The 27,918-nt window shown below is 44.4% G+C and overlaps 5 protein-coding genes across 5 annotated transcripts; 2 read left to right on the forward strand and 3 right to left on the reverse strand.

Moving 5' to 3' along the window:
• Positions 1–4: 4 nt before the first annotated feature.
• On the forward strand, positions 5–1,285 carry EAF02_008775 (uncharacterized protein; the record flags this gene model as incomplete). Its single annotated transcript, XM_038904823.1, has 1 exon — positions 5–1,285. The coding sequence occupies one exon, from the start codon at positions 5–7 to the stop codon at positions 1,283–1,285; it is 1,281 nt and encodes a 426-aa protein (XP_038755233.1).
• Positions 1,286–2,101: 816 nt separating this feature from the next.
• On the reverse strand, positions 2,102–4,237 carry EAF02_008776 (uncharacterized protein; the record flags this gene model as incomplete). The annotated part of the gene is made up of 7 exons (XM_038904824.1): positions 2,102–2,246; positions 2,302–2,394; positions 2,445–2,759; positions 2,815–2,906; positions 2,959–3,048; positions 3,097–3,187; positions 3,240–4,237. 7 exons carry the CDS (start codon positions 4,235–4,237, stop codon positions 2,102–2,104), a joined length of 1,824 nt encoding a protein of 607 aa, XP_038755234.1.
• A 6,244-nt stretch (positions 4,238–10,481) lies between these two features.
• Positions 10,482–12,826, reverse strand: EAF02_008777 (uncharacterized protein; the record flags this gene model as incomplete). The annotated part of the gene is made up of 3 exons (XM_038904825.1): positions 10,482–10,499; positions 10,703–10,981; positions 11,045–12,826. The coding sequence occupies 3 exons, from the start codon at positions 12,824–12,826 to the stop codon at positions 10,482–10,484; spliced, it is 2,079 nt and encodes a 692-aa protein (XP_038755235.1).
• A 1,320-nt stretch (positions 12,827–14,146) lies between these two features.
• Positions 14,147–24,294, forward strand: EAF02_008778 (uncharacterized protein). Its single transcript, XM_038904826.1, has 6 exons — positions 14,147–14,702; positions 14,757–15,001; positions 15,054–15,590; positions 15,729–16,393; positions 16,446–16,676; positions 16,729–24,294. Exons 3-6 carry the CDS (start codon positions 15,587–15,589, stop codon positions 23,440–23,442), a joined length of 7,614 nt encoding a protein of 2,537 aa, XP_038755236.1. The 5' UTR covers positions 14,147–14,702; positions 14,757–15,001; positions 15,054–15,586; the 3' UTR covers positions 23,443–24,294.
• A 372-nt stretch (positions 24,295–24,666) lies between these two features.
• Positions 24,667–26,682, reverse strand: EAF02_008779 (uncharacterized protein; the record flags this gene model as incomplete). Its single annotated transcript, XM_038904827.1, has 3 exons — positions 24,667–25,882; positions 25,935–26,399; positions 26,450–26,682. 3 exons carry the CDS (start codon positions 26,680–26,682, stop codon positions 24,667–24,669), a joined length of 1,914 nt encoding a protein of 637 aa, XP_038755237.1.
• Positions 26,683–27,918: the final 1,236 nt, after the last annotated feature.

Raw genomic sequence — 27,918 nt, forward strand, 5'->3', positions numbered from 1 at the left:
CAAGATGAAGTTGGATACTAAGGCCATGCGGTATTTGACCGCTGAAGACTGGCGCACACTTACAGCAGTCGAACAAGGTTCCAAAAACCATGAGGTTGTCCCTACAAGACTCATTGAACAATTATCAGGTCTCCGAGGCGGGGTTCATAGATGCATATCCGCACTCGCAAAAGTCAATTTAATCGCACGCCTCAAGAACGCAAAATACGATGGCTATCGTCTCACATATGGAGGACTCGATTATCTTGCGTTAAATACGTATCGCAAACGCAAGGACGTTTACAGCGTCGGAAACCAAATCGGTGTCGGAAAAGAGAGTGATATTTTTGTGGTGGCAGATGAGAAGGGAGTGCAGAGGGTACTGAAGATTCATCGATTGGGACGAATATCATTTAGAACGGTCAAGGCGAATCGAGACTATTTACGACATCGATCCTCGGCATCATGGATGCATATGTCGCGATTGGCAGCGCTGAAGGAATTCACATTTATGACGGCTCTACGAGATAATGGATTTCCAGTCCCCGAACCACTCGCACAATCTAGACATACTATAGTTATGTCTTTGATCGATGCATTTCCTATGCGTCAAATATCTTCCGTTCCAGATCCAGCATCCCTATACGCCGAACTTATCTCCATGATCCTACGCTTAGCTCAATACGGCCTCATTCACGGTGATTTCAACGAATTCAACATTTTAATCAAGGAAGAGACAAACCCAGAAAATCCTGAAGAGATACTCAGCTTGACTCCTATCCTTATTGATTTTCCACAGATGGTTTCTGTCGACCATGTAAATGCAGAATACTACTTTGATCGAGACGTCAATTGCATTAAGCGATTTTTTGACCGACGATTCCATTTCACCAGCGATGAGAAGGGTCCTCATTTCAAGGATGCTCGCAAACTTATCGGCAAAGATGGTGTGAAGCGACTGGATGTTTCTGTTGAGGCATCGGGATTCTCAAAGAAGATGGCGAAAGAGCTCGAGGCATACATGAAAGCGGTAGGCGTTGATGGTGATGGCGAACCTGGGGCGGAAAGAAGTGATGATGACTTTGACGATGACGAAGAAGATGAGGAGGAGGAGGACGAAGAAGAGGACGAAGAAGAAAAGGAGGCTGCGGATGACCATGAAGCGGATAATCTTGCAGATCCTGCCAACGTAAAACAGCAGAATGAAGAGACTGCAGAGATAAAGCCGAAGGGGGGTGCTGAACTCTCGAATGATGGCAAAGAAGAGCTGTCGTTGTCCAATCTCAAGATTGAAGAGAAGACTTGAATCTATTTCGCAGCCAAAACAAAAATAACAATTGATAATAAATGTGCGGCCTATCACTTACCTTGAGGAGTTGCTTCTTACTTTGTGGTGACTTATGCTATCAACATTCGATACAAAAAGGCAGAGAGCACTTGAAAGTACTGCTGAAGTAATATTGCCCAGGTGGATCACGACAACTGTAGTATGATCACATCACGATTCCCTCGAGAGTGTTCGATCGGAGCCATCAATGTGAGTATTAGCCACTCCAAAATGAAGGAAAGCACCCAAGTCCTAACTTGTCAAAGTTGCAGTGTGTATCTTCCTCCATCATGTGGCTAGTCTCAAAATACAATTCGAGATATACACTTTTGAACATAAATTTAATGTTAAGTTGATGCAAATTTAGCTTTATTATGCTACAGAAAAGTCTTATCTACCTAGTACTGTTGCAACAAGAGCAATGAAAACGAAAGAAATTACAAAGAAAAGAATAATCTGCCTGATATCCTCACACGCTGACATGAAAAGTAATGTTTTGCACCACTATCGTCAATATGTCACACCCTCGTGGATGTACAGATCGCCAGCCTCGAAAATATTGAACTAGAAGCGAGAATGTAATGTAACATAGATAATACTTCGACCAGGATTATGTATGTATGCTTGGTGAATAAGCATGTATGCTGGAAGGTATGGATTTATCATAATAGGTATCGTTAAAGTGGGGGTATGCCTCGTTGCAAGGTATGTATTCGTGCAATAATGAAATTTGGACCACAAAATTGAGTAAATGTTGACATGAAGGTATGATGATACAGAACCATGTTGATCGCTCTACTTGCGATTAGATGGAGAGGTGATGGAAGCACTATGTGCAATGGATGAGCTGTGGACGACAACTGGGGAATCGTGAATTGTGACTCCATCGTCAGCGGAGCCATTCTCGGAAACGGTTGGAGTGACGCTTGAGACAACGGTACTGACGACAAGTTAGTATTCAAGTGCCCCATAGACTGCCCGTGGAATAAGCTCACTGGGTCAAAGGCTTCTTGGGAGAGGCTTCCGTCAAGGAAACTTTGACAACCGATCGGTCCAAGTCCTTGAAACCTGAGACACGTCCAACAGGGCTACAATCGCATTAGCACCGCCAGTGTAAAAGAAAAAGGGAATAGCATACCTTGGAACACCATCTCTCTTCCAAGATCCGCTGGATCTGGAGCCAGGAAGGTGACGAGCAATCTGAGAAGCCCGGGGAAGAATTGGAGATGGCATTGGGGGAGAAGCCAATGCAATCATGTCGGCAGCTGGGGCGCCATAAGCTCCAACGTTGTACTCATTGGTGCGGAATTGACGACGTTCAGTGGTGATTCGCTTCAAATCCTTTTGTGCGGGAGTGTCGGCATAACGAACTTGAAGTAAGAGACCTTCTTCACCGATGGGCTGACCGTGGAACTTTCTGATGATCTCCTCGCAGACATCACGGTTCTCGAAACTGCAGTACGAAAGTAAGCTTGTGGCAGTGGCACGGTGGAAAACTGTCAACTTACCGAGCGAATCCAACACCTCGGCTGTGGTTTTGAGAATCACGAAGAATACGGCTACTGCTGACCTTGTAGTCCATGAAGATAGCACCAAGTTCCTAAAACAACGTTAACTGAAGCAAGGGCAACTAGTTACAAGAAGAGCCTTACAGATTCGGTCATGGTCTTTGGCAAATTGGAAACATAAAGATTGGTGGATGCCTCATCACCCTCTGCCTTAAGACGAGCATTGAAAGATTCCTGTGAAAAATTAGCTACTGTCAAGGAATGATATGGTTGGAGACATACTCTAGCAAAACCGACTTCATAACCAAGTTCCCAGAAACCACGAATGCACATCTCCGAATCGCGGACATCGAAATACTTAGCGAAACCAAATCTACAAAGCTGTTAGTGGAAGTAGGAAACTTCCTTGAAGAGAAATGACATACCCTTTGCAAGCACCAGTGGCTGTGTCAATGATTGCCTTAGAGGTCTCGACTTTACCGAAGCGGGCAGCATATTGTGCGAGTGTCTCGTCATCAGTGTTTGGGTGAAGTCCACGAATGTAGACATTGCGGTTGTTCTTAATAGGATTGTGCAAACTCTGATCCAAAGTTCTCATATTCTCGGTTGGAGTAAAAACTGCTGGGACAGCCTTTGGAATTGGTGGAAACTGCTTCAAAAGAGCTTGGATATCAACACCGATTGGAAGTGTTGGATAAGGAAGTGCCTTGACGAGTGATTGAGCATGAGGAACTGGAAGCTGCTGAGGAGATGGGGTAGAGCCGAATGGAGATCGGTCAATCGCAGCAATGTGAGCACCAGATTCACGATTGGCGAATGAGGTATAGTACGGTGTTCCAGGAAGAGACTCGGTAGTGGAGTAAGAGCCGCGGCGATTCTCAAGGCCAGGAACATCCTTGGTAGAGTGAGAGTGGTCGGATCTGTCAGCATAGTAGGCAGATCGGGCGTTTGGTGTGTACGGAATATTTTGTTGGTATCCTGGAACATAGCCAGGGTAGACCGAAGATGCCTGTGCAAGATAGGGTAATGCTCCAGGGAAGGAGTTCATGTTGTATGCATTCTCAGATAGCTGCTGAGGGGCTAACGATTGTGGCTGGAACATGCTTGGTGCATACACAAGGCCATCAGGGGTAACTTGAAAGTAGACTTGGCCTGTTCCCAAATGATGTTGGTTAGTAGCCATTGGACCTGTAGAGTTAGGTATGCTGCCAGGAATAGCTAAACCAGCAAACTGATTAATCATTGCGTTCATGGCACCGTCTCCAGCTTGGGTAATGCCACTGCTGGCCTGCGCAAATGTAGCTTGCTGACCTTGAGAATCTCGAGTTGTGCGAGCTTGTTGCTGAGTGTACATAGTTGTTGTGGTGCGGTTTGGGAACGTATTTGCTGCTTCAGCATGTGTAGCAGTTTGAGGGTAAGACATGGTATCCTGCATGTAAGATATTTGTTAGTACCAAATATGAGTCGACGATTGATGGAGGATGTAGTTGATGGGAGATGAAATGTATTGAAGAAACAAATAAAGATGGGAAGATCAGAAGTGGGGAAGATTGAAGAGATGATTTTCTTGTGAATGATAAGAGTCAGTGAATAAGGACAGCGAAAGTGAATTGTTAGAAATGATTTTTGTGACCCAGCGAAACAAAGCAGATGGCCTGAAATCATCGATCGGGAATCTGTAATGCAGAAACAGATTCGCTGGATCCAATTGAGAGAAACGAGAAAATAGAGACATTGCTTGACTTACTTTACAGTTCTTGACAAGAACAACGCTTTTTACTCAAATAATGGTATTCTCAAGCAATCCAACTGTAGGGTTTCGAAGTCAGCAACCACCAATTGAGGATGAAAGAAGAAGAGTGCAGGAGTGAGTGAATGGGTTCAATTCCAGGTACCTTTTTGAAAAGACGATTGGATGGAGACTGTTTCCTTTTTGGTAGCGTTCTCCAGGTGTATGATAGAACGAGTAGAAGTAAACTTGAATAAGCTACTTGCAAGAAAGAGGGAAGAAAATGAATTTAGTAGCGAGTAGAGTTTTCTAGAATGATAGAAAGCTATCGAGCCAGGTGGTTGTTGTAAGGTAGAGATTGTGATGAAGAATTGGTTGTAATGTGATTTGATGTAGAGAGAGAGAGAAAAAGAAGAGGAGGAGAAGATGAGATGAAAACTTCGTTAAGAAGGGGACGACGAAGCTAAGATAACTGAAGGACCAGAAAGAGGTGAAAGTAGAAGGAACGTATGTATTTGTCTGAAGCTTTTGAAAGTGGCAACAACTGCCGGGTACCAGCTCGAGTAATGTTGTTATTGTCTCTATATGAGGCAGTTGCGGATGATGTGGTGATGTGGTAATAATGTGGTAATGTGATAACGTGATAACGTGACAACTTGAAGATATAGTTGATAATCACTATCGTTATGACTATGATTGGTTTAGATTGGGAAAGTGATGATGATGCTTGCTTGTTGAATATTGGTATTTTCTCTGCAAAAGAGCTGATGACCAATTGTTATTTTTGATGATAATGGAAGGTTCGAGTTCTCTTTCGCTCTGTTACTATGCTATGTTAACAAAATCAACCAAGAAAGAGCGAGCAACAGAAGGGCAATTACTACCAGAGCACTTGAGTAATCAAGGCAAAAATGAGGACTAAAACCCAAAACATAAACATAAACATACCCAATTGTTACTGCCGTTGCTGTCCCCAGCAAATTTCCGATGCCGTTGTATGTCTGTAGGTCTTTATGTCTGAATGGATGAATATTCTTGGATATGGCTGGAAAGATAGCTATCTATGAACGGTTTTGAGAGAAGGCGTAGATACACAAGTGATATGTGGGATGTAGAAGTAGAAGTAGAGGCAGAGGCAGATATAGGTATAAGTAGACTTGAGGTGGTGTAGGCAGGTTCCCAGGTAGATAGATCTTCAGATCCAGAGACAATTCAAACAAGGCAACGACTGTAAAGCAATATGTATCAAATCAGGCAGGTGTGTATGTTGGCGAGATAATCCGTGAAGATTGGTGAAAGCGCTATGTCGGTGATGTGAAGTATGATTGGAACATTGATGATAGCTTGATGTCGGCAACACAACACAATAATGCAATAGAAAAACTCAAAATGGACCACCCAAAAGATTTCAAACTACAAAATCTTTACACGTCAGAATACTCGAACACACATAAAGATAAAGTAAAATTAATTATTACTATTGGCAATATCGAGATGTGGACCTGAAGCTTATAAGTATAAAGAAAAAGGTCAAACACAAGGGACAATGATCTCCTTTTAGGAAACGCATATTTTGCGGGTATGCATGTGCCTTCCCGCACTTCACTTGGTGTATATCTGATAGGCAAGAAAGAGGTATGAAAGCCATGTGTTCAATAGTGATACAAAGTGTACTGTGAGTTGCTTGCTTCTTCTTTTCCCATGATCATCAAATTACACAACAGAAATGACCTGCCGAGTGTAGGGATAGCCTTTCCTCAGTTCTCGAGTGCATGCCATGCGAGTGAAGGGAATGTATCTATAGGTCCTAAAGCCATCTAAACTTCACTGAAGGCAAATATGATAGAGCATAAGCTTACAAAATTGACCAAATTACGCCTTCAGGTACCGAACACAGATTCTATTCAGCCAGCATAGGCATCCGCAACTCTTGGCTTCTACCAGATATCTTCATTGGTGATTATCCCTATCAACAATCTACTTCACAAAACATGTCATAGAATCGAATAAGGTCGGCAAATCGCATGGAAAGTCTGCCACTCGATTAAGTGTCTGAACAATGAGTATCATGTCGTTGTAGTCACTGCAAATCTGCAGAATCTGGAGGATCGCAGATCTCTTTATGTGCCCCGAACCCTCATTGTGGGGCAGGGTGAGACAAACGCAAGGGACGTTCATGTGTCGGCTATTTGTGGTGTTCAGGGGGATAAGCAAGTACAAACGATGAATTCTGAGCGTGCTGACGTCAATTCAATACGCCCCTCTTTCGAGACTTTGCTACAATAAGCATCCTGAGAAGACTACAAGAGGATCATCCACTTTACTCGGTGCATCTGGTTCAGAGAGAATTTTGTCATATCAAGTAAAGATCGAGACTTTCGGTGAGTGTGAAGGAATGAATGCACAAAATCCGAGCGTGCGTGGTGCTACTCGCTCAGCCTAGACTTTCGCTAAGAGCTACCCGCTTGCACTGCCATCAGTTTCCCGTCCTTGACATTGAAATCCAATTATTTGCTGATCAAGACATGCTACTGATTTTTGTGGCTAAATGCCACAGTTCAGTTCAATTGGATCGCATTTACATTAACCGAGTAAAACACGATGCTACTAGAAACCGCGGATACTGCGGGGATTATTACCCGGCATATTCTTAGTTACAAGGTGTTTCTTTCGCCCTTCTCTGCGCCTTGACCTCTTTCTTTCTCCACCAACCTCCTTGCAAGTTCAGGACACCCATCTTGACATGGTTTCCAGAGAAATACGACATACCCACGTTATCTGTGATAGATAATCAAGATGGAACCTCCTCGGCCGAACGTACCAAGAAGTTGGGATGTAGATTGTCTATCTGCAACCCACAATTCTGATTCCATCGCCGGTTACTATAGAAATTTTCGCAAGCTTTACTTTCCATGAACGGAAATCCGGGTTTCTGGGACGCTGGATTGGAGATTTCTACGTTATCTGGATATGATGCTCCGGATTATGAAGATTTTGGAGAAGCAATTAAATCTTTCGGTAGATCTGGACCCTGAATCCAACAGCGTGTCTAGCCGAAGATGGAAATTTGCGCGAGATAAATTCCTATGCCAATCATGGAATGACGGTTCAGCAAATAATGATCTCGAGTTTATCGTAGATGCTGAAAGAATTTTCGATTTCACAATCTAGGCCTTCAGACGATCCTGCCTTGATGGCTAACAATCATGGCGCAATGTGGGAAAGCCTTCCTTGCTAATCTACAAGATCACCCCGCCAAATCCTACCCATGCACCTCTGACAATACACCTACGATAACACTACCCTGAGATTCGAACTTCTCATCTAAAGAACTAAACTCGAATGTTCGGCTGGTCTGTAAAGAACAACCAAGAACAAACGCATCGAATAGAGGCCATTCTAGAATTTCGAGGTTAAAATGTTGCTCCCCTCTTTCCTCCCATCCGAGGGGTGCAAAACCCCGGCTTAATAATAAACCGGATCAACAGGTCGGCCCTTTCTCACGGGATGCTACCTACAGCTTGAAGATTAATACAAATTTCCATGCACCTCGCCCAAACTACTCTTCGGCCACGCGTTCCAGATACAATCAGAACTGCAGCTTTATACATCCATCCGCGTAGCCAAAAGAAAGTCTGGCCTTGCGCTACCCAATTGCAGTTAAGACCTGCTCTCTCATCAATACAACCCCTCATCAATACAACTCAAACAACGGCGCGCTAGTCGTGACTAAAAGTGACTTCTGGCTTTACCTAGTCCATTCTGACAAAGGTCGACCATTCATATCAATTCCTAATCCATTCATCTACCTATTCACTCCTCCAATCAATCATCCATTTCTCCACCCATCCCAACCCACCAACCATCCCAAGTCCAGAATCCAAAATCCTCATATCCATTCTTTCTACAATATCCTATCTGACTCACCACCCGGCTCGGGTCGCTACAGTCCCTCCCGCGTCTAGACTCGCCTAGATGCTCGAAATAGGAGTGACAGACAAACGACGAATCGCGGAGGTAGCCGCGAAGACTACTTGTTTGTGCACGAACGACTTGTTACACATATGCTGTTTTTCTACACACCCTCTTGAGATATCTAGATATACAGTCGATATTATATCTCTGAAATTTCTCGATTTCTTGGGGTTGCTGAATAGGTAGTGATGGATGGTGTGTTGTACTGTGATATCATATCACTGGCATTTGTGTATTTAGACACTTGTACATTTGAGCATATGTGCACTTGAACACTCAAGTCTCTACTTCAATCATGCTTTCTCATTCTTTTTCATCATAACTCTATAAGAGATTTATAGAGAAATAGTAACTTATCGATTCGATTCCATATTCAAATACAGAATAAAATACAGTTTATACGTTTGAAAAAAGAAAAGAAGGGGAATTATATACCTACCTACCTAGGTACCTACTAGTTGTACATACCTATCTATATAATAAGTATCTATAGATCGATTATAAGAGATTAAGTATCTAGTATAGACTATTATAAAGTAATGGTTTAAATAAGTCATTACCTACCTACCTATTTACCTATCTATCTATCTACCTATCTAGATACCTAAATACCTAAGATATCCAAGATATCCAAGTACTAAGATGGGGATAAATAAAAGTTTGGAAAAGGAAGTCTATGAGCCTATAAGCCTAGGTACTAGGTAGGTAGATAGATACCTATATTGTGTGAACTTTGTATGGAATTTGTATATATAGGTACCTAGATAGGTATATATATAAAATATAAGATATCAAATCAATCAATAACAAACCAAGCAGCTAACCATCAATTATTAATAACCACAGAGTTATCTAACTATCTACCTACCTACCTACCTACTCCATACTCTTCCACAGATACCCACCTAAGTAGCTCTGATAAGAATAAGGCATCTACCTACCTACCTACCTACCTACCTAACTATCCATCCATACCTTGAGGCTGTTTCTAAGCAATTTCTTCTAGGTATCATACATAATTTACAGATTAATAGCATCTATCTGGTTCTAGACTTTTGTTCCAACGTTTTCTTCTACTCGACATACCTAGATAGACAATTTGCAAAGATCATTCGTCTCGCAAGCTCAGGATATACCTAGGTACCCCATTCATATACAAAAGTAGTAATTTTGAATCTTTCTAATTGGCTTATCGACTACCTAAGTACTGTAGGTACACCACCCAACTTATCTAACAAGAAAAACGATTGAAAAAGAGACTTAAAAAAATTACATGCGAGTTCTGCTTTCTATGTTCTCATGCGCGCATCGTGAGTAATGTACTGGTTGTAAATGATAAACCAGCGACAAGGTTCCCTACCCCTCCCCGTACCTTCTCGTCCCATCCCAGCCAGCCTCCGTGTTGTTCCATGCCATCCTCTCCATTTCATCCATAAAACATTCAATAGGAAATCATCCGGGTGAATAAGATAAGGGCACCCATCACAATCTAAATCCAATCCCTGCAAACAAACGACCGAGCCTCGAGTAGGTCAATCTGTTTGTCAAAAAATCAAACTCCATCTAAATTTGTCTAGATCCGCCCACTGCAAATACTGTGCTTGATTTTGAAAAGGAAAAAAGACGAAGTTTGCGTTGCTCTCGAGTCTCAAGTAATGATAGATCTTTGAGCCAATTGATCCGATTTGCTGACTTGATAATTTTGTACGCGTGAGGTAGCAAACATGCAAGCGAGTACAAGGCATGGTAGAGGCAAACTGTGCAGGCGAACTGGATGACCGCATGGTGGTTAACACCAGATACGATATTTATCGAAGAGGAGTAAAAAAATCTAGAAAGATCCGCCGAAGAACAAAGGAGTGGCGTAGTGGGTTCGGGAGGTTGATGACAGTGTAGGATATGAAAGATGAGTGAATTTTTTGGAGGTACAGATTGGTGTGTGTAAAAACGATAAGTGTTGTATTTATGACCACACATCCTCCTATAATCATGTTAGTTTATGTTTGTACAAGAAAGACTTGAAATGTTGAACGCGGTGCGGCAGGTGATAAAATCGGGGAAAACCCTCTCAGAACTGGAGTTTTTCCGATCATAACAATCCACCACCTAGATAGTCGAATGAAGTGGCAGAAAACTTGGTGAAGCAGTAGACAATGCGGAAAGGAAAGTAAAAGCGTAACATACCTGGTACTGATTGGCGGATCGCATACTTTTTACAACATCCTCAGCCTTTGATTCCGGGATGCCACGTTGCTCTGATATGATTTTACCAAGAACAGTATTGACTTCTCTAGCCATGTTTGCGGCATCACCACAAACATAGAAGTAGGCCTTTTGCATGAGAAGATCGTTGATTTCTTTGGCATGTTCCTTGAGACGGTGCTGGACATAGACCTTTTCCTTACCCTCACGAGAGAATGCAGTGATGAGCGAGAATTTGTCACCAAGGGCTTCTTCGTATTCCTGGTGAAATGTTAGCTAAATTGCTCCTCTATTTCATTCCTGAGAGGAAGAGGATTTACTCACCTTCCATTCATCTTTGTACATGAAATCTTCTGTAGACTTTCTACATCCAAAGAATAAGATTGTTCGTCCAACGTTCTCGCCAGCCTTTGCCTGTGCAGCTCTTTCCTGGACAAATGCCCTGAAAGGTGCAACACCAGTTCCGGGACCAATCATGATGACAGGCTTAGATGGATCGGATGGGAGCTTGAAGTTAGAGTGTCTTACGTGTACCGGGACGTGAATGCCATCATACTTGTTGCGTGGTCCTGTGATTTCGTATGTGAGTCCATGAGGATCGGGGTGGTCGTCGCCATGTTGCTTCTGTTTCAATGCAAGGAGATAATTTGTGGTAACACCCTTCAAAGCGTCGGTTCTTCCAGGAATATCGATTGACTCGACAACAGCCGTAATGGAGATCTTTTTCTTTTGTACAAGCGAGGAAGACGAAATAGAGTAGTAACGAGGTTGAATCTTGCCCAAACCTTCAATGAAAGCAGAAAATGGGATAGCGCTCCACGTTTCTTGACCACCAACTTCCTGCAAAACCTGGGCGATGTTCAAATAGTTGCTACTGATCTTTTGGTGAAAGTAGTCTTTATCACCACCAAGCTTTTCCATTTCGGCCTTGATGGCGTCATTGGGGGCAAAGGCGGCTAAAGTGGCAAGGAATTGACGTGATACAGGTGCGCATATCTCCATGTGATATCTAACTATAGCATCGTATGTAGTTGGCGTAGGGAAGGGAACCTTTGCAGTTGCATCCAATGCTTTGACGGCAATGACAGAATCCTTCTTGGAAGAAAGCCCGGTAACATTGAGGAATCGGTCCACTTCTCTTCCGGCATTTGTTGGCCAAATTGCAATGTGATCTCCGGTTTGATAGCTGAGGTTAGATCCACTGATATCGACTTCCAAGTGCAAACAGTTTCGGTCTTTGACGGAGAAAAGCTCCTTGGATTCAGAGATAGGAGCGATGTAAGGGTTGTGAGCGTTGTAAGGACCCTTCGATGTGCCCTCTAAATGCATCTTGTTTGGCTCGCCGAGATAAACTTCTGAGGAATCCTTTGTCAAGTCTTCTCTGTCTGTAATACCAAAAACCGGTTCATAAACAGCTTCACGTTCCTGGAGTCCCATCTTTTCGGCCAATGCAGTCCACATTGGGTCCTTCCAGGCCAAAAAGTCTTCTTCCATAGTACCAGCACCATCATCTCCCTCACCGGCTTCACCAATTCTTGTAGCGCCGAGCTTCTCGAAAGCCTTTGTGACGTTTCTGACCATGGAGTTGTAGTGTTCGTAGGTGTTGTTTCCGAGACCAAATGCAACAAATGTGAGGTTTTTGAGCGATTTCTCGCCACTAGAAAACTCAACATCCTCATTCATGAAGTATTCATAGAAATCGACAGCGTTATCGGTTGGTTCACCTTCACCATACGTAGCCAGTACGAAAATTGCGACTTTATCTTCCCCAAAGGTATCGAGATTGTCGTAATCGTAGTCTTCCAAGTCTGCTACCATGGTCTCCAAGCCGAAACGACTCTTGCCTTCCTTTGCCAATCTAGAAGCATAATCTTCTGCGGTACCAGTCTGCGAACCATAGAAGACGACACAGTTCTTGTTGGACTCGTCCATCTTCTCCACGATATTTCTTGTCTTTGTGGGTTTGTTTCCATTGGTGGCGGCATAGCTGGTAGCATAGGGATCCTTCACGATACCCCAGTATTTTCCTTTTGTAAAGTATGCTATCGTTCCCAAAGCTAGAACCCCAAGGACGACAATGTCCAGGACGTCAAGTTGTCCACCCATCTTGAACTTTGAAGATCTGCCGACAGTTCAGAGGAAATTGAATGAGAGGATAACCGCAGAAACGGCAGAGAGGATACGAGTGAACTTATGCTCCAACAAGAGCCGAGAAGAAATGACACCTGGCTAGTCGGTGAGTTAAGTCGCCGCTATGCTGACTGTGTTTGAGAAAAAAACGAGATAAGGTTTGATGTCGACAGATATAAATTACTATGTACACATGTACAAAATGTATGTTGTAACTACGGTAAACTTTTTGGATCCTTGAGGACGATCAATCACAAGCCTAGCCGAGTCGAGTTTGTATGAGAAGTGTTCTCTTGTTCTCTTACTTTTCACCAGGGCACGGTCAACCCGTTGATCGCGGAAAGGCAATGGAGGCAAAGGCAACGTGGTTGAATGGTTTCGGAAGGTGTCGGAAACCGAAAAGGCGCCGAAAGTATGACAAGATGAAGAAAAAACCTTGAAAGTAATTTGAATGTTGATCGAAGTGAATTTGAAAGTGGTGGTGACCTCGGGAATGGAAGACTCACCTGCGGGCAACCTTAGGAATCGGGAGCTGGAGGAAGGTTCCTGGAAACGATGGGTGCAGGTGTGGTGTGGCTGGATGGTGTGGCTGGATGGTGTGGCTGGTGATTAGTGGCGCAAAGTGGTTGTAGACCGGAGAAGACAGTGGATGAAGCCGACCTCGGGATGTGTAGATATAAAACTTTTCAGTCAAGTACCTCCAGCTAGGTAGGCAACTAGATTGACACTTGCATCTCAACAAAGTACCATTTGAACCGTGGCTCGTGGTTTGCTTCTACAATATACATGGATGGCTAACTTCTATGGGTCTTGCTGTGTGCTCCGTGTGTACGAAGTACATTGGATGCTGGCTCGGCTGGCTGGCTGTCAATCATACACAACTCCGGCTTCCTGGGCCCCCGATAGTCCGTCCATGGATCATAGTTATCATCTCGTACGATAGAGAGAGATAAATGTCAACCCCTAGCAAATCGAAAGCTAGCATTCATGGCATCATCACAGTTACAATGTTGAATGTTTTTTTTGTTCTACGAGAATGAGCGGCTGCTTTCCGCGTCTCTGCGCAACACCCGTCCTCCTAAACATGAAACTAGCTACCTAGGCATCTGAACGTTCCATCATGTAAAACTACTCTCACCACAGATATTTCCATAAGGAGTACGGAATTAAATACCGGCACTGAGCTAATTGCCATCGAGTTGCACAGGAAAACGTGTACCGGCCGCTGGAAGATCCGATATTCCGCGTTGGGGGGGAGGGGGGAGGTAACGTAACTTGGTGGAACCAACAGAATTTTATGATTTTGACTTTCGGCCTTAGGAGTCCTCGGAGTTGGGATTGATTGTCCGTGTCTATTTATATATGTAGGCACTGCCAGGTAGGTAGATCTAGAACGATAATATCATGCGAGTACGAAGTAACTTTTTAAAATTGTGGTAAAACATCGGATCCGGTATATCATGAAGCTTCAATAAGGTTTTGATATTGACTCCGAGGAAAATGGAGAATGGAGTGGTGGTGCAGCATCCTTGGAGAGGAAAATCATGTCATCTTACCAAGGCGCTGCTGACATGAGCCAGTTTGCTTTGGTGGTGATTGTTACAACATCCTTCTGTATATGTCTATCAGATACCTACCTACCTTATCATTATTGTGATCGCACAACACGATGGAAAGAAATCGGTTCACTTCTTCCTCGACTGCTCAATACCTACCTAGGTACCTAGTAGATAGATACCTATCTTAAACATTCAATATCGCCTGGAGCTTGTGCAACATGGAGTTAAGAGATATCTCAGCCGTTTAGTCAATCCTCGCAACAAAAGGGGCATAGGGAAGTAGGTATTAATAGGTGAGCCCTCCAAGGTTCGAGATGTCTTGAACTGAGAATTCACCGGAAATTCAGCAATCGATTCTGCACGTATATCTACCCAGGTATTCGGAGATATCAATAAATAGCTGTCGAGAACTTAGAACACAGCTAGAGCCTTTATCGATTACAGACTGGGGATCTCTCGTCCCGGCTCTCTAGGCGAATCGTGGGAGGGCACGTGAAAGGGAAGGCAAAGGACGAGAAGGATCCGTGCCAGCCAGCTCATCGCTACTCCGTACCACTACGACATGAATAATTGCAGTCTATCTAATGACTAGGTAGGTAGTAGTTGTTCTAGGCACTATTGATTCTGATTTTGAAGATTCCTAGGTAGTCAGTCTTCCAAGGTTAGGTTATTCTCACAACCGAGTCATGAATCATTGATATGCAGAGAAGAACTGAGTAGCAAGTGTTGAGTTGAATATATATAACCTTAGGTACTTGTTTAACAATCTGCATAGTCCGTATTCTAGTCTCGTATTGCTGTTGTTGAGCTCACGTGAAAGTGCAAGGTAATGGTTCTGTGCGTACCTATTCGTACATATATTGATTGTTCTCTCTGCGATTTATTACATCGTATAAGATGTTCCATGGGCTGGAGCTGGGGCTGGGGCTGGCTCAGCGGCATCAGGGGTCTGTTCCAGGGGTTGGACAATCATTGGCTGCTAACACATAACCTACTATGAACATTCGCGATATTCTCCAAATCGTAGATTTAGAACATCAGAACGTTGAAAGAAAGTACCAATTGAAGCTGCGACGATATAAGCAACTACATTTCCACAGCTGGGTGGTCTAACAATGAGAGGAACAAGGAAGTAGAGAATGTAGGGAGAATTATATGGGCAACATCCCGTGACAGAATGAGTGAGTACCATGCCCGTTAGGGTGCTTTAGCTCAAACTTCCCGACCCTCAGAACTTGACGCAAAGCATCGCATTACATTTTTAGGGGACCAGCCCTTATTTACATATGAGACACATCCTTGCTGATACTTCTCTCAAGCATCATTTCCAGATCCTCGTGCTGAAGGTATAACAGAAAACTTCTCGCCCATCGACATTGATGTGACTACGTACCCTGCAACCTTGAAACGCTCGCATACCACCAACTCGAAATCCGGTGTTCACTCTCGAGAGCCAAGTGCGAATCAGTCCTTTTTCGCAGGACTCAAGGCCGCTTTCTCCGAATCGCCTTCCCAGCCTGCCAATCTATCACCGCGACTCTACACAGGTAGTACGAGAGGGGGATCGATAGATGCAGATGCGAAGAGCCATCACCGAAATACTAGCATCGTTCATGGCATACAGCGGTCCAGGAATGGGAGCTTTGGGAGTTCATCTACAAGCCCGCTGAGCCCGCAGATGATTGCTGCTGCAGGTGGAGATTGGACAGATGCATCGGTCATGGGCGATCCGAATTTCTCCTCCAGCGCATCCAGCATGACCAGCGGCACTTCTTTTAGCTCGAATACAACATTTGTCCCCTCCCGGAGCCCTTCAGCGGCCGAAAATGCGCCATCAGGCAGCGCGCAGAGAAATATGGAGCGTGGTAATAGTAATAGTGGGAGGAGTCGAAGAAATCATGCGCATCATCATTCCCATTCAAGACATCATAAGGACGAGTTGAAAACTGTTGGCGAGTATGCTCTGCATGTCTTGTTCACTTCAGTCAGTTCTCCTTGACCATTTTGTTGGCATAATTTCTAATGTCATGCTCCAGTTTATTGCGCAAGCAGAGGAAAAGATCTCACAGTGTGTTACTTTACCACTGGACCCAGAACCTCAAATTGAACATATATGCGGAATGGGAGTAGACCCGGCATTTGATCAACTGATCTCTGCTTTGGGTCATATCGCAAGCCAAAAACCTAAGCCTCTTATTGATTCAATGATGCTATGGCGAAAGAACAAGAGTGACGCTGCCAACGAGGCTAGGATTCAGCTTCAACAGGTATGCTTGAAATTCCCAAGTGTTTATGTCCGTTGCTCATGAAACCCTATAGTCTCGCGGCAATTTACTCCCAGGTCAACTCCCGCGGAGGAACACTGAGCCGCCTCATATGCACCAAGACGATCTCATGGCTGGTCTGCCAACTATCGCTGCGCGGCAAGAGTTTGTCGCCCAAGCAGAACGACGATCAACTGCTTCAATATTTATACTGTGCCGAGTCTTAATGGAAGTCATTGGCCAAAGTACCTTGGCTCGTATAACTCCTGAGATGGAAGAAAAGCTAGAAGGAATTATCTTCGGACAACTGAAGATCGCCGATGCAGATCAACTGAGTACCTCGCCTCTCAAGATGGCCAACTGGTTTTTGTTCAGTCAATTGCTTGGCGTTATGGCTGAGATCAATTTTGATAGTGTCACTGATCGCTTCATAGCAGACCTCGAGAAGTCGCAGAAGGATCTAGTGATCAAAAGTCCAGTAAACAGGGATATCGAAGGGCGAATGGTCTTAGTTCTCGGTGGTATGAAGCACATTCGTCTCAAGACATATCCTGAGGAAGCGTGGGATCAATCTTGCGATTTCATGATTAATCTTGGTAAATTCTTTCTGAAATCTCATGGGCAACAACTAAAATATGCCTATTGTATGGCGCTTGAAATACTTCTTTTGCCAATTGCTGCCACAGCAAACACGGAGCTCAATATGCCGAAGTGGACGGAAGTGTTAGCAACCATAGGTCCGAGACTGGCTTCGATGTTTATTAAACCTCGTCACTGGGCTGTTGCATTTCCACTGACAGCGACGTTGCTCTGTGTTTCGCCCACAGATACCTTCTCAACACAATGGCTACAGCTAGTATTACCCCTGCAGGCAAAAATGAAGGAACCAAGAACTAGACCAATTTGTCTACAGGTGATCTCGAGGCTTGTCTGGACCTATTTGCATCGCACAAATGAACCTACAAATGCCACAATCAAAAAGCTAGAAGATGTCATGAGACTTGTATTACCTCCTGGAAAGAAGTCCTACATCTCAACGGATTCATCAATCATCGAACCGCTAATCCAGATTATACGCATCATTGGCTTTAAGTATCAAGATTTCTGCTTCCGAACGATAGTCTTCCCCTTAATCAATGCAGATTTGTTCGCTTCTGGGCGGGAACTCAAAGTCGAACAGCTAGAACCAGAAAAAATGGTTGTAGGGATTCGAGCTTTTCTTGCCATCATGTCAGATCTAGAGAAGGGCGAACAAGGCTGTCCGCCATTTCCACAGCACTACTCACCGTTGCCGGTGTTCGAAAGGATGCCGACTTCACCCATTATGACAGCACCTCGCAGCCCCATTACCCCATCTCTAGTAGTTCCCAACCGCGAAGAAAGACTTTCTCGACCCGTGATTACTAACACTCTCGGTGACGTTGCCAAAGAATATTACGCAAAGTTTTGTGAAATTTTAGGAAAAATTACTATCATTTGCGACAATACTTTTGGGGGTCAAGCCGTATTGGATGAAAAGTTCAATGGACCCATACCCAAAACTCCACTGGCTGAGAGCTTCAACTTTCGCCGAGACGACCACCTAACTCCGTCAGAGCAAAAACAAGGATTCTACGAGCTATTGCATGTTGCAGTGCAAGCACTCCCTAGGTGTTTATCGGCCGATATACCATTTAACATTCTCGTGAATCTTCTTTGCACCGGCACCGCTCACGTGCAGTATAATATTGCAGAGTCATCGGCACAGTCTTTGAAATCAATCGCTAGACAGTCTCACGCTCAGCCAGTGACTATTGGGTTTGCTCGTTTTATCTTCACTTTTGATGACAGATATTCTACCATGTCTGATGGTGGGATGCTTGGCCCTGGTCACATCGAGAATACTTTGAAGCTCTACGTGGAGCTACTTCAGATCTGGATTGAAGAGATCAAAAACAAAATGAAAGACGCTGCATCAGATATCTCAGAAGATGGTTCAGCCGATAAGAGGGGCGTTCAACTAGATCTATCTGGGATCTGGGCACATGTTGACGAGGTTGAGTCGCATGGCTTGTTCTTCTTATGTTCACAGTCAAGGCGAGTACGTGCCTTTGCAGTCACAGTCTTGCGCCTGATCACAGAATTTGACACTGCTTTGGGTAAGGATAATGGCCGACTGATACATATTCTTGAAGGGGATGCCAAAGGAGTAATGGATTTCAATGACGAGACCTTGTCTGTTGCAGAGCGAAGTAGATTACAACGTGGCTTACAGAAGACAGACCTGACAGAAAGGAATGAGAGTGATTTGATTGAGCTTTGCAGCAGCGATGTGTCTTACGACACAACTCTATGGTTCAAAATCTTTCCAAATTTGATACGAATCAGTTACGATCGTTGTCCGTTCGCTGTGACGCTGGGACGCGAACTAATTTGCAATCGAATCCTTCAGATGTACCGAGGTATCGTTGTATTATCAGAAGCAAATCGTGGCCCGCAATATGGCTACGACACTGGAAGCGGCCGTTTATTGTCAAGATCATCAACCACTCCACCAGAAGTACTGATTGAACAGTGGAAACTTTATCTCATCGTGGCATGCACCACGCTCTCTGACAAGGGTGGCCAGCAGCAATCATCGCCGCCAATAACGCAACACTATCGAAAGGGGTCGAAGCCAAATCAAACATTAGAGAAAATCACTTCCGCAAGGATTCTCTTCAAGTACCTTATTCCATTACTCTCAGTGGGTCCGGCTTCAATTCGAGATGCAGTGGTCGTGGCACTTGGAGCGATCAACATTAATATCTACAAAACACTACTAGAAGAACTACAAGGAGTAGTAAGCCGATGTAACGATGATGCACGCGCTCGTATTCATCAACGGAGTTCTAGTAGCCCTAGACGAAACAGAAGAACTGATTTGCTAAGAACTGAAGTCACTCATGTATACAAATTAACAGCTTCGTTCCTGAAAGAGAAGGAGATCTACGAAGACGATTGGATCCTAAACAACCTTGTCATCTACACAAAGGACCTCAAAATTTTCCTCATGGACGGAGAGGTTCAGCTGGATTGGGAGTTCCAAAAGCTCCGTCGTCACTACTGTGGATTGATGGAAGAGCTCTTTGAGGGTATCAATCTTACCAAAGACCCTTCTCGGTGGATGACATTCGAGTCCAGGAAGTCTTCCTTTGCTCTTATGGAGGACTGGTGCGGCTATTCCCCGAATCAGAATCAGATACGACAGCGAGAAGACAATATGAGACAATCCATGATTAACCAACAATCACTTGGTGAACGGGGAGTTGTAACGGCTGCCATGGAAATCGAGAAAAGGAACCTTCGAACTGCAGCTCTTAGCGCAATGGCTGCATTATGTGGAGGTCGTGTCAGCATAACAACAGAAAGTGGAGCCAATCTGCAATTCGACATTCGACGTATGCTCTCCTGGGTGGATACTATATTCAACACTGGCAGTGATCGGATGCATGTTATCGGGCGACGAGCTTTGAAAAACTTGATAGTACACAACAAGGAATTTCCCTACCTTCTAGAGCATTCTATCACGAGGTGCTATCTTGCGGAAGCAGCCAAAGTACTCCAGAGCTATTTTGGAGTCGTGACCGAGGTGCTCATTGAGTATCCGGATTATCCAATGCCCTTCTGGAGATTGCTGGGTATTGGACTGTATACACTTGGAAGCGAATTGGGCGATATCCGCATCAAGTCTGCCCGTATACTTCGTGCTTTAGAGGAGAGACAGCAACGAAGTTCTAAAATACAAGACTTTGACATCAGCATTTCAGATAAAACAAAAGCAGTTTACAAGCTCGCCCAATTCGAAATATCGAAACGATTGTCAACCAACCATTCCGAATTGGCATTTTTGATTTTCTCTGAGTTCACTATGTATTTCAAAGAGCTGCAGGCTGGGCCACAAAGAAATATGGTTGCCGCTATTCTGCCGTGGATTCAAATCATAGAACTACAACTGGATCCGAATGGCGGCCCAACTGCGCAATCGTATGTTCTGTTGGCAAATCTGTTTGAGATAACGATTAGATGCAGTAGCACTCTTCACAATGAAGTACAGGCTTTGTGGCAAGCGCTTGCCACAGGCCCTCACGCTGGGAATGTTCAATTAGTACTAGATTTTATCATGTCATTGTGCCTCGACAGGCGAGAACAAAATTTTGTGGAGTATGCAAAGCAAATTGTGGTGTTCTTGTCCAGTACTCCTGCTGGCGGTAAAGTTGTGGAATTTTTGTTGATGCAGATCACGCCGAAAGCGATGGTTCCCAATGAGAAACGCGAGTTTTTGCCACCTCCACCTGATGTTGGAAAGCTGCCGTATATGGCAGAACTCTCGGAGGCGTTGCCGATTGGAAATAAACAAACAGGACTCTCGTTGGGTCAACTATCTCTCATACTACTCGTCGATTTGATGGTATCACCTGTTCAGCTTGTAGCAGACAATGTTCCTCTTCTTTTGCAAGTAGTGACTGTCCTCTGGGATCATTACATACCGCTGGTACAAGAACAAGCTCGAGAAATGTTGATTCATTTGATACATGAGCTGGTAATTTCTCAGATTGATGACGAGAGTACTAACCCAAGTAAGAATTCAATCGAGGATTTTATTGAGTCAATTCGCCGTCATGATCACAAAGTTATCTGGCATTACGACGATAACAGCGGCAAGGTATACGACCAAGAGAACAAAGTTCCTCCAGGTATGGAGCTCCTCACCGGTGAGGTAGTGAGGGATTTTGAAGTGAAATATCCTGGAATTCAAGAGCAGTGGGCCAAGTTATCGTTGACTTGGGCAACATCTTGTCCTGTCCGACATCTTGCATGTCGATCATTCCAGGTTTTTCGATGCACTCTCACTTCACTCGACCAGTCTATGCTTGCTGATATGTTGATAAGACTTTCAAATACCATTGCCGACTTGGAAAATTCTACTCAGTTATTTTCTATTGAGATACTCACAACATTACGAACGCTCATTCGTAAACTCGAGCCTGCTGACTTACTCACTTTCCCTCAACTCTTTTGGACAACATGTGCTTGTCTGGATACGATAAATGAACAAGAATTTTTAGAAGCTGGGCATATGCTCGAAGAACTTCTTGCAAAACTTGACTTGGATGACCCCTCTGTTAGAGATTTACTTGCTGAGGGAAGACCTACGAACTGGGAAGGTTCCTTCGGAGGAGTTCAAGCTTTGGTTTACAAGGGTATTCGCTCATCAGCCTGTCTTGATATGACACTCGCAACTCTCAATAAGCTCGTTACATTGCCGAGCGACGAGCTTATCGGAGACGATAGTCGATTGTTATTTGCGGTGTTGGCTAACTTCCCTGGCTTTCTAAATGCTATGGACCAACCAAATATTGATCAGAAAAGCATACAAACTGCCGAGATCCTCGCAGGTGTTGCAGAAGCGCAAGGCTGTAGCACTATCTCACGGGCTCTTATTGGGTTCGCTGGATCGCGTTACCGTTCTAGCAAAGATTTCCTGGCGCAACTAGTTTCTGCTCTTCGCGAGTCGTTCTTCCCGAAATGGGAATTCCGCAGTTTGACATTCGTCATGGGCTCTCTAACAAATAGCATACCATGGTATAAGTTGAAGACGATGCGCATTTTATGTGCTATCATTCCTGACATCGACATGAAAAAGCCGGAGATCGCTTCTCATGGGCCTGATCTTATCTCGCCTCTGCTAAGACTGCTTCAAACAGAGTTTTGTATGGAAGCTCTAGAAGTACTAGACAAGATCATGACCATGACTGGAACTCCGATGGACAAGCACCACCTGCGTATGAGCATGACGAGATCTTCCTCAAGGGCAATGAGGAAAGAATATGATAACACTCAGAGCCTCTTTGGCATCCCAGAGGATTCCGGCTGGTCAATTCCGATGCCTGCGAAACAAGCTAGTATCACAAGATCTAATGTTCATGCTGTTTTTTACATGTGCCAGAGTACCAAGAATACGGATCATGAAGTTGCTGCGACCCCAGATGTAGAATTTCATGTGGATGACTTCCAATACGGTTATTTCCCGCAACCTGAGAGAACTGAGACTATGATGTCGGATGAGGCTCGAGGTGATGGCAATATTGGTGACCTTATGATGAAGCTTGACAGCTTGGACGACTTCTTCGAAGATAGCCTGCAGAGTCCCACGAGCGATGGCAGGTCATCGAGAACCATAACAGAAGTTGGTTTTTCGGGCGAAAATTTTGATTCCGCTGCGGCTCAGTTGTATGACGAACAAACTCTACCTATTCTTCATCAGTCCCTCACTCATTCAGCGACCAATTCTACGTTTCAGAATGGCTTTGCTGATTTACGTCCATCACGGGAATCAAATAACGCCATGACTCCGGCTGCTTTCAATCTCGTCCCCACCTCTAGACCGAGTCTACACGCGCGTGCTTTGACATCACCTTCAACATCATCGGGTCATCCCAATATAACTTACATGTCAGACGACGACTTCAGTGAAGATGTTTTCTCGGATGGTGAAGAGGACCGTGCAACAACTTCAGGAGAAGGGTCATTTTTCCTTGAGAATATGATCAAGCCCCTTGCAGCCGGTACCCGATTAGGCATGCGACGACTCACTGGGGGTAGATCACGAGATAATGAACGTTTTCGAGATAGCCTACGAGCAGAAAGGAGAGGGATTTCACAACCTCCTCGGTCGCCACGAGTACCCAAAGTCCCTACCGCGTATCTTCAGCCGCAGAAACCCTTGAGTCCAGATGAGGGTATTTAAAACAAAACAAAAAGTGTTGTATTGGTCTGTATGGTGTTGAGAATTATAATTCTTTTATGACGAAATTTATGGAGGATGCAATTTTTGACGAGACAATTTAATGAAACGAGTTCGAATTTTCTTCTGGAGTTTAATGAAATGAGAGCAAGCGGTAAACAAGGACTGTGTCTTGTCAATTTGTCATCTTGAATTTCTGAAGTCTCATCTTAGTTGCGTGGGAATGAAAATGGTATGGAAGGAAATTTCGAATCGATTTGGATGATGGCTGATTAGATCTATGGATGAATTGTGTGCTTGTTGTGGAGTTCGTCGGGAAACAACTTGTGATCACAATCTAGCATGGATGATAGGATTTCTGTATTGTTTGTATGTACGATAGTGTGAGCTCAGCTGCCTTGGGGTCGGCTATTTGTATTTGATTGGTAGGCGAAGGTGATGAGAATACTACGATCATTTAATTCTCGTGAATGTGGCGGCGACTAGGTTTTATAGTGAGCTTGCTTGTGTCTGTCTTGTGTCTAGTTTTTATATTGTGTGTGTGAAGGGGGTGGTCGGAAGTTTAGTGGTATCATGACTCCCGATCAATTTGTCTCAAAAAGCACGTCTCTATGCCCCGTGTTTCAGTAGAATATACGATCGATCATGCATTGGGACTTTTATGTACAGTGGAAAAGTTCAGAGACTCGAGGATTCATTTCCATTGGTAGTCATGTAGCTGGAGCTGGAGCAGATTCGTTGTGTGCACCGTTCAGGCTCACTTTGATCAATAACACATTCACAAGTTGAGAAAACAATAGTAGCCGCTGAATTTGACAAAGCATATGTAGGAATGTAGGACGCAAAATCTGGAGAGATATGGATACAAATGATCTTTATGATTTTGGACCCGAGTGATATTACATTTGTGAAATCATATTTTCTGTTGCTACATCATTCATTCCCCCGTTGATTCCCCCAGTGATTCCAATCACAGTGTTGCATAAGTGCGAGAGAGCAAATGAAAGTTTATATACAAGTATATATTATTTCCCGCTCCAGCCCAACCCAACCCGATCCAATTCATGAATGCATACAAGCCTCGCTATCCACCCAACTAATCTGCGATGAGTACAGAATGCGATATACTACCTATATATCCATGGATATCAAAGAAAGCCCTCGTATGGATTCCATTTCCTCTACCTCCCTCTACACCCCATGTTCCCCCCCAAAAATAACATTTTTCTACAACCACCCCCCCTCCACAACATTCGGATCAACCACCGGCGTCGGTTTTCTCGCGATCCCCATGCCTCGCGGCGGTCCACCATGTCCCACATTCACACCCGCATGCGGATTATAGGCAATGCGCACTTCCTCGTCCCGGGAATCAGTGATCGGGTATCTCTGCATAGACGCCTCAGGATGACTTGCTATAGGTGTTGGTACAGGAGACCTTCGATCTGGCATCCTCGGTGCAGAATGCGGGGACGGACTATTTCTCGTGCGGAGACCGGAGGGTACCCATCCGGATTGACGGATGTTGTTGCTTAGTGCTGCTTCTTCTTCTGTTTCTGAGGTTTGATTTGAGGTTTGATTCTGGTTGTTATTTTGATGTTCGGCGCCTTCTTTTTCGGCGCGACCTTTGCGCGAGAAATTGCGACGGGTGCCGGGGGGTTTGGGGTCGGATATTTGCCGTGTGAGGAAGGAGTCTGCGGGGGGTGACATGGATTCGGCGCCTATGGCGCTTGTTATGTCGGCGTAGAGGGCGGGCATGGCGGGCATGGGTTCGTGCTGGTGGTCGGCGGAAGTGGAGGGGCCGTCGGCGGGGGCGTAGGTGCGTCGATCTCCTGTGAGAGCGAGGTGCCAGTTTGCTTGGGAGGCTTTGGGGGCGATGGGGGTTTGGATATCTTCCATGATATCGAGGGGTGGGAGGTCGGTAGTTGGTGGGAGAGTGTAAGCGTTTGTGCTTGGAGCTGGGGCTGGGGCCGGAGACGTGCTTACAGGTGGTGGGGAGCGAGAAGGGCGGGGACGGAGAGCTTGTGGCTCAGGGGAAGAGGAGTGATAATATATTTGAGGTTCGGGAGATTGAGATGGATGGTAAGGTTCTGAAGAGGGTGGGCCACGTGTTCGAGTCGGGTCATAGGACTGTGGAAGTATTTCGGAGTGCGGTGGTTGGAATGGATCTCGATCTGGTATAGGAGATGGAGAGCGAAAGTTGCGGGCGTAAAGATCAGGAGTTGGTGCTTCAACGGGTGCGTCATGTCCGGCAGGTGTAGTAGGCCGATGATAAGGAGATTGAAAAACAGGTGCATAGCCTAGGTTGTTGGTGCTGCTCATTTGAGAGGAATAGTTGTGAGGTGGCGGGGAATGATTTCCGAATGGAACTGGAGAGCGAATCGGTTGTGGAGATGGCGTTGGGTTGGGAACTGCGTCAAAGGTTGATTTTGATGGTCGCGGACTGGAAAGAGTTAGTTACTTTCAGAAGAGCACAAGATTTGCTAGAGACTCACGGAGACGTGACACCCTGAGGAATGCTTGATTCTCGTTTGTTTCCTCTTTTACGAATAAGGAAGAATGCTGCTATAGATGCTCCTATGATTACAATCAGAGCACCTATCGTTCCACCGACTATCGCCCCAGTATTTGAGCTTCCCTTCGATGCTGCAGCTGCTGAACCTGTTGATTCTGGGATTGAAGGAGTCAATGACCCTTTCCCAGCAGTAGCCGAAGCTGTTGACTGTGTTGGAGTTGCAGTCGTTGAAGATGGAAACGAGGTGGCTGCTCCAAAATTACTAGGATTTTGAATTGTGATTGTTGGGTTGAAAGTCACTCCAGTATACACAATCTGCAGGTTATCATCTATCGCTTGACCAGCAAAAGTGGTTACTGCTGTGACGTTTGCAGTGGAGGGGCCACATCCAAATTGCGAGTAGTTTTCCGGGTAATTAACCTTGTAACAGTTTGAATTCGAAGGGCTGAGAACGTGTTAGGAAATTTATTTCATATATCGTACATTTTCACTAACCATGTTAAGATGCCATTGTTAACCATGAAGGAATTCGAAGCATATCCAGCACTATTATGGTCGACACAAGAGGTATATAATCCATCCGTACATGGAATCGGGTCCGATCCAGCTGACGAGGTTGGACAGCATCCAATCACTCCATACGAAGTATCGTGAATACATGAAGATCCACTTGCGCAAACCCACTGACTGAGCTTTGTTTCCTCCAATCCAACCACATATATCGACATCGAATGAGCCTCTCTTAAACAGGTCACGAGGCTCTAGGATCGTATTAGTCGGTCGTGGGGACCGTTCATCTCCCTTATACGTAGCTGTCTGTTTAGCTACGGCCCATGGTATAGCATTTGTAACTCCAAACAATGTAGAGAATAAAATTATTATCAATGGAGACATGACAAGGAAAGAGATTAAAGACTCCACGACGTAACGACCGAGAGAGCTTGATAAAATGAACGACAAAGAAAAGAAATAACAAGAAAGGTCGAAAAGGTTTCAAAAGTACATGACAGAGAGCATGGAAGATCTTAAATGAAAATAAGTAAGCTTTAATGAGTACTTCGATCCATTGATTACGCCGCAACTCAGAAGAGAAGAATAAAAAAATCCGGGGGCCAGAATCCCACGACAATATCTATTTCTACATCATCAAACACTTATTTCTCTGAACACGTACAAACCCAATTGGATCGCGAGCGAAGGATGCAACCACAGGACAAAATTAATCATTTGTAGAGAGTCGTGTATGATTTCTCAAAGAGGCTGTGGGATTTGTGAGATGTAACCAAAGACCCTCAATTGGAAATTTAGCTTCGCCACTGTTTATTATTGGTATAGCAGCAGCTGGAACATAGAATTTTGGATAACGTGTTGAATGGAATCAAAACCTGATATACCAATTGCCAAATCAAGATTCTTGAAACTTTTCAAAGAAGACGTTGTATCAATTATCAAACTTAATGATTGATTGTTGGAGATTTATATTGTAATTCGTTGATGCAGTTGCTATGATCCATTGGTACCTGCATTTGCGATGAAGGAGGATCGGCTATATAGTGATTCCCGAGCTTACTGTACCATCAATCATCAAACCCCCCTGCCTGCTGCAAAGAACACATTCCAATTCCTTGTACGAGCTTATGTACTGCTGAGTATTGATGTCTATTTTTACCATGTACTTCAAGAAAGAAAAAGCCGTTTGTTCTAGAAATATGAAGGGTGACTAAGAACCGATTCAAGAACCAATGTGCTTCTAGAGTCATCAGAGAGTCATACTGTTTTAAGATATCCCAAACCTGGACATTTGCTCTTCGAATTTCAACACAACTACAGATATATGCTGTTTCGTGGCGTACCATGGAAGCCAATATTGAATGAGACCGAGAGTGTGCTCTGGCTGTGGCTGTTGCAGTTTCAGCACACCAAAGTGGTACATTGGTATGTTTGAATTGTAATGAGGGGTGCAT

The sequence above is a fragment of the Botrytis sinoallii genome, assembly GCF_014898435.1.
Source record: "Botrytis sinoallii strain Bc 23 chromosome Unknown BSIN_017, whole genome shotgun sequence".
Classification (NCBI taxonomy): Eukaryota; Fungi; Ascomycota; class Leotiomycetes; order Helotiales; family Sclerotiniaceae; genus Botrytis; species Botrytis sinoallii.

Coding starts and splice junctions, on each gene's coding strand:
- EAF02_008778 (XM_038904826.1), top strand. Junction 16,394..16,445: donor TGCATGTCTTGTTCACTTCA/GTCAGTTCTCCT, acceptor GTCATGCTCCAG/TTTATTGCGCAAGCAGAGGA. Junction 16,677..16,728: donor CTAGGATTCAGCTTCAACAG/GTATGCTTGAAA, acceptor GAAACCCTATAG/TCTCGCGGCAATTTACTCCC.